The sequence below is a fragment of the Littorina saxatilis genome, linkage group LG16 (assembly GCF_037325665.1).
Source record: "Littorina saxatilis isolate snail1 linkage group LG16, US_GU_Lsax_2.0, whole genome shotgun sequence".
NCBI classification, from domain to species: Eukaryota; Metazoa; Mollusca; class Gastropoda; order Littorinimorpha; family Littorinidae; genus Littorina; species Littorina saxatilis.
In genome coordinates, this window is record NC_090260.1 from 25,517,558 (window position 1) to 25,520,057 (window position 2,500).

Here is a 2,500-nt window from a genome sequence, read left to right on the forward strand (position 1 = left end):
TTCTTTCCTTTTATTTTCTAATTTAAAAAAAATTTACTTTAAATACAATGATCCCTTCTTAGTTCTGTCTGTCTGTCAGTCTTTCGTTCTTTTTTTTCTTCGTCCTTTCATTCTTTCATTTTTTTTCTTTCTTTCTTTCTTTCTTTCTTTCTTTCTTTCTTTCTTTCTTTCTTTCTTTCTTTCTTTCTTTCTGTGTGTTTTCGTTTCAACTTCAAATTTATTTCTTTAACAATATTTAATCCAAGATATGTAATTTTAAAGATAATGTAAGATTTAAGGGCAAAACTATTCAATCTGTCAGCTGTATATCTATGACGTACATGACGCCAACTCAAACCTTTTTGGCCAGCCGAATGTAGCAAGCAGTGACAACGACTGTGAAAACGACTTTGACAACGCTGCAACCAATCAGGGACCAGTATTTTGAAACTGACCAACCTTTCTCTCCAATTCGTCTCAACGACTGTGACAACGACTGAGATAACGCTGCAACCAATCAGGGACCAGTATTTTGAAATTGACCAACCTTTCTCTCCAAATCGTCTCAAAGCTTCCTTGCTGATGACGTAACCAGCACCCCCGCTCTGGTAGTGAAGGTATTTCATTGTACCTGCACCCCGAGATCGGTAGCGAAGGTGGAAATGGTGACCCAGAAACAATGGCTCCGAGCTGTTTTCCCCGGAAAGCAAGTAGCGCAAGTTCTCCATGATGACGTAGGTATCGTCATCCACCTGGGAATATATTATGCTTGAATCAATGATCTGATGGAGTGTTTTGCCAGGGATCCAGTTGTTTTTGATTAAAATAGGCAGAAAAGTCAGGGGTCAATGTTTTTAAAGAGATTTGCGTAGGTTGACGAAAAACAATTACAGCTATTGTGTTTTCAGCGTAATCACGACTTGTAGGACCACGTGACCCAGCATAATTTACTGACCCAAGGTGAAGGTTTGTTGGGGGACAACGAACTTCCGGTTAAAAACACGTGGACAAAACACGTGGACATTTCACTACCACATGGATTGCTTCGCAGAGCTGATCAGCTCACAGAAGCCCTATCTATATATATATATACGACCTGTGTCTTTCTGTGTATCTGTGTGTGTGTCTGTGTATCTGTGTGTGTGTGTCTGTGTATCTGTGTCTTCGCGATGCACGGCCAAAGTTCTCGATGGATCTGCTTCAAATTTGGTGGGCTTATTCAGAGAGACCCCGGACACAACCTCATCGATGAGATATTTCAACACGTGCTCTCAGCGCGCAGCGCTGAACCGATTTTGGTTCCACCTCAGCTACCCGGGCCCCCATACCGACACACCAAAGCCGCTACACCACATCACAACGCCAAAGTTCTCGATGGATCTTTTTCAAATTTGGACACCGTATTCAGCTACACCCCGGACACAATATCATCGATGAGATATTTCAACACGTGCTCTCAGCGCGCAGCGCTGAACTGATTTTGGTTTTTGTGTTCATTTCACCATTATAAGTAACTCTTCCTTATCTTCTCCAGTGTTTGGCGTTTATCTCCCTTCCTTCGTGTGGCTTTCCCGTTTGTAAGTTACTATTACTATTTTTAGAATGTCACTGCGCTGTCCACTGCGCTGTCCACAACGCTTCCCTTGCACCCGTAAGTTGTTCTTACTGTCAAAGTGAAAAGGTCGAATCAATTTATAGCCACGCGAAAAATACACTCTCACCTATCTCTATATATTTATAGATACAGATATGCATATATATATACGGCTTCTCTGTGTGTGTGTGTGTGTTTGTGTGTGTGTGTGTGGGCAAAAACCTGTGTATTGTAGAGTTCTGTTTGTGATGTGGTCTAGCGGCTTTTGTCTGTCTGTATGTTCTGGCATTTGAGAAGCCACAGCAAATAATATAGGGCTAAGAAATAAGCTCTAAAATTCTCAATCCCGTTTGACAGGACTTCGCCTTTAAAGGTGATTGTGGTGAACCGCCACGCTGTCTGTCTCTGTCTCGCGATTCACCCCGGCGAAGCCGGGTATTCCTCTAGTACGCTATATATTACGATGAATTGACACCGACCTTCATGAACCAATCAGCGTCGTCCATGTGGTTGTCGTAGATGTAACGAAAGGCACGATTGGTCTTTTCCATCAGATGCGTTCTCCCTTCAGTTACATTCAGACCAATGGCGGGCAAGTCCGGGTCATTTTTGGAGCTGAAGAACAGAATCGTATTGGTCCGTTTGCCCCACGTGTCACGTATCATTTTGGCCCTTGATTGGAGGGTCTTTGGTGACGTCATAACCCAGACAAGAACTCGAACGTCTTCGGTCAATCGTTGTGCTTCGGTATTGTCGTCTGTAGAAAAAGGAGGAGAAAGGCGTATTTAAAGAGAAATTAATGTACCGAGGTTATTTGTTTGTTTGTTCGTTCATAGGCTGAAACTCCCACGGCTTTTACGTGTATGACCGTTTTTACCCCGCCATTTAGACAGCCTAAATGGCGGTGCAGCCATACGCCGTTTTCGG

General features: G+C 43.0%; 1 protein-coding gene across 1 annotated transcript in view; it reads right to left on the bottom strand.

Annotated features, from left to right (window-relative positions):
* Positions 1-2,500, bottom strand: part of LOC138951346 (uncharacterized) — a 16,228-nt gene that overhangs the window by 11,833 nt on the left and 1,895 nt on the right. The window contains exons 4-5 of the mRNA XM_070322966.1: positions 2,053-2,330; positions 527-731 (exon numbers count right to left, since the gene is read on the bottom strand). Of these exons, the coding sequence (XP_070179067.1) occupies positions 527-731; positions 2,053-2,330 (483 nt within the window). The remainder of the gene's footprint in view (positions 1-526; positions 732-2,052; positions 2,331-2,500) is intronic.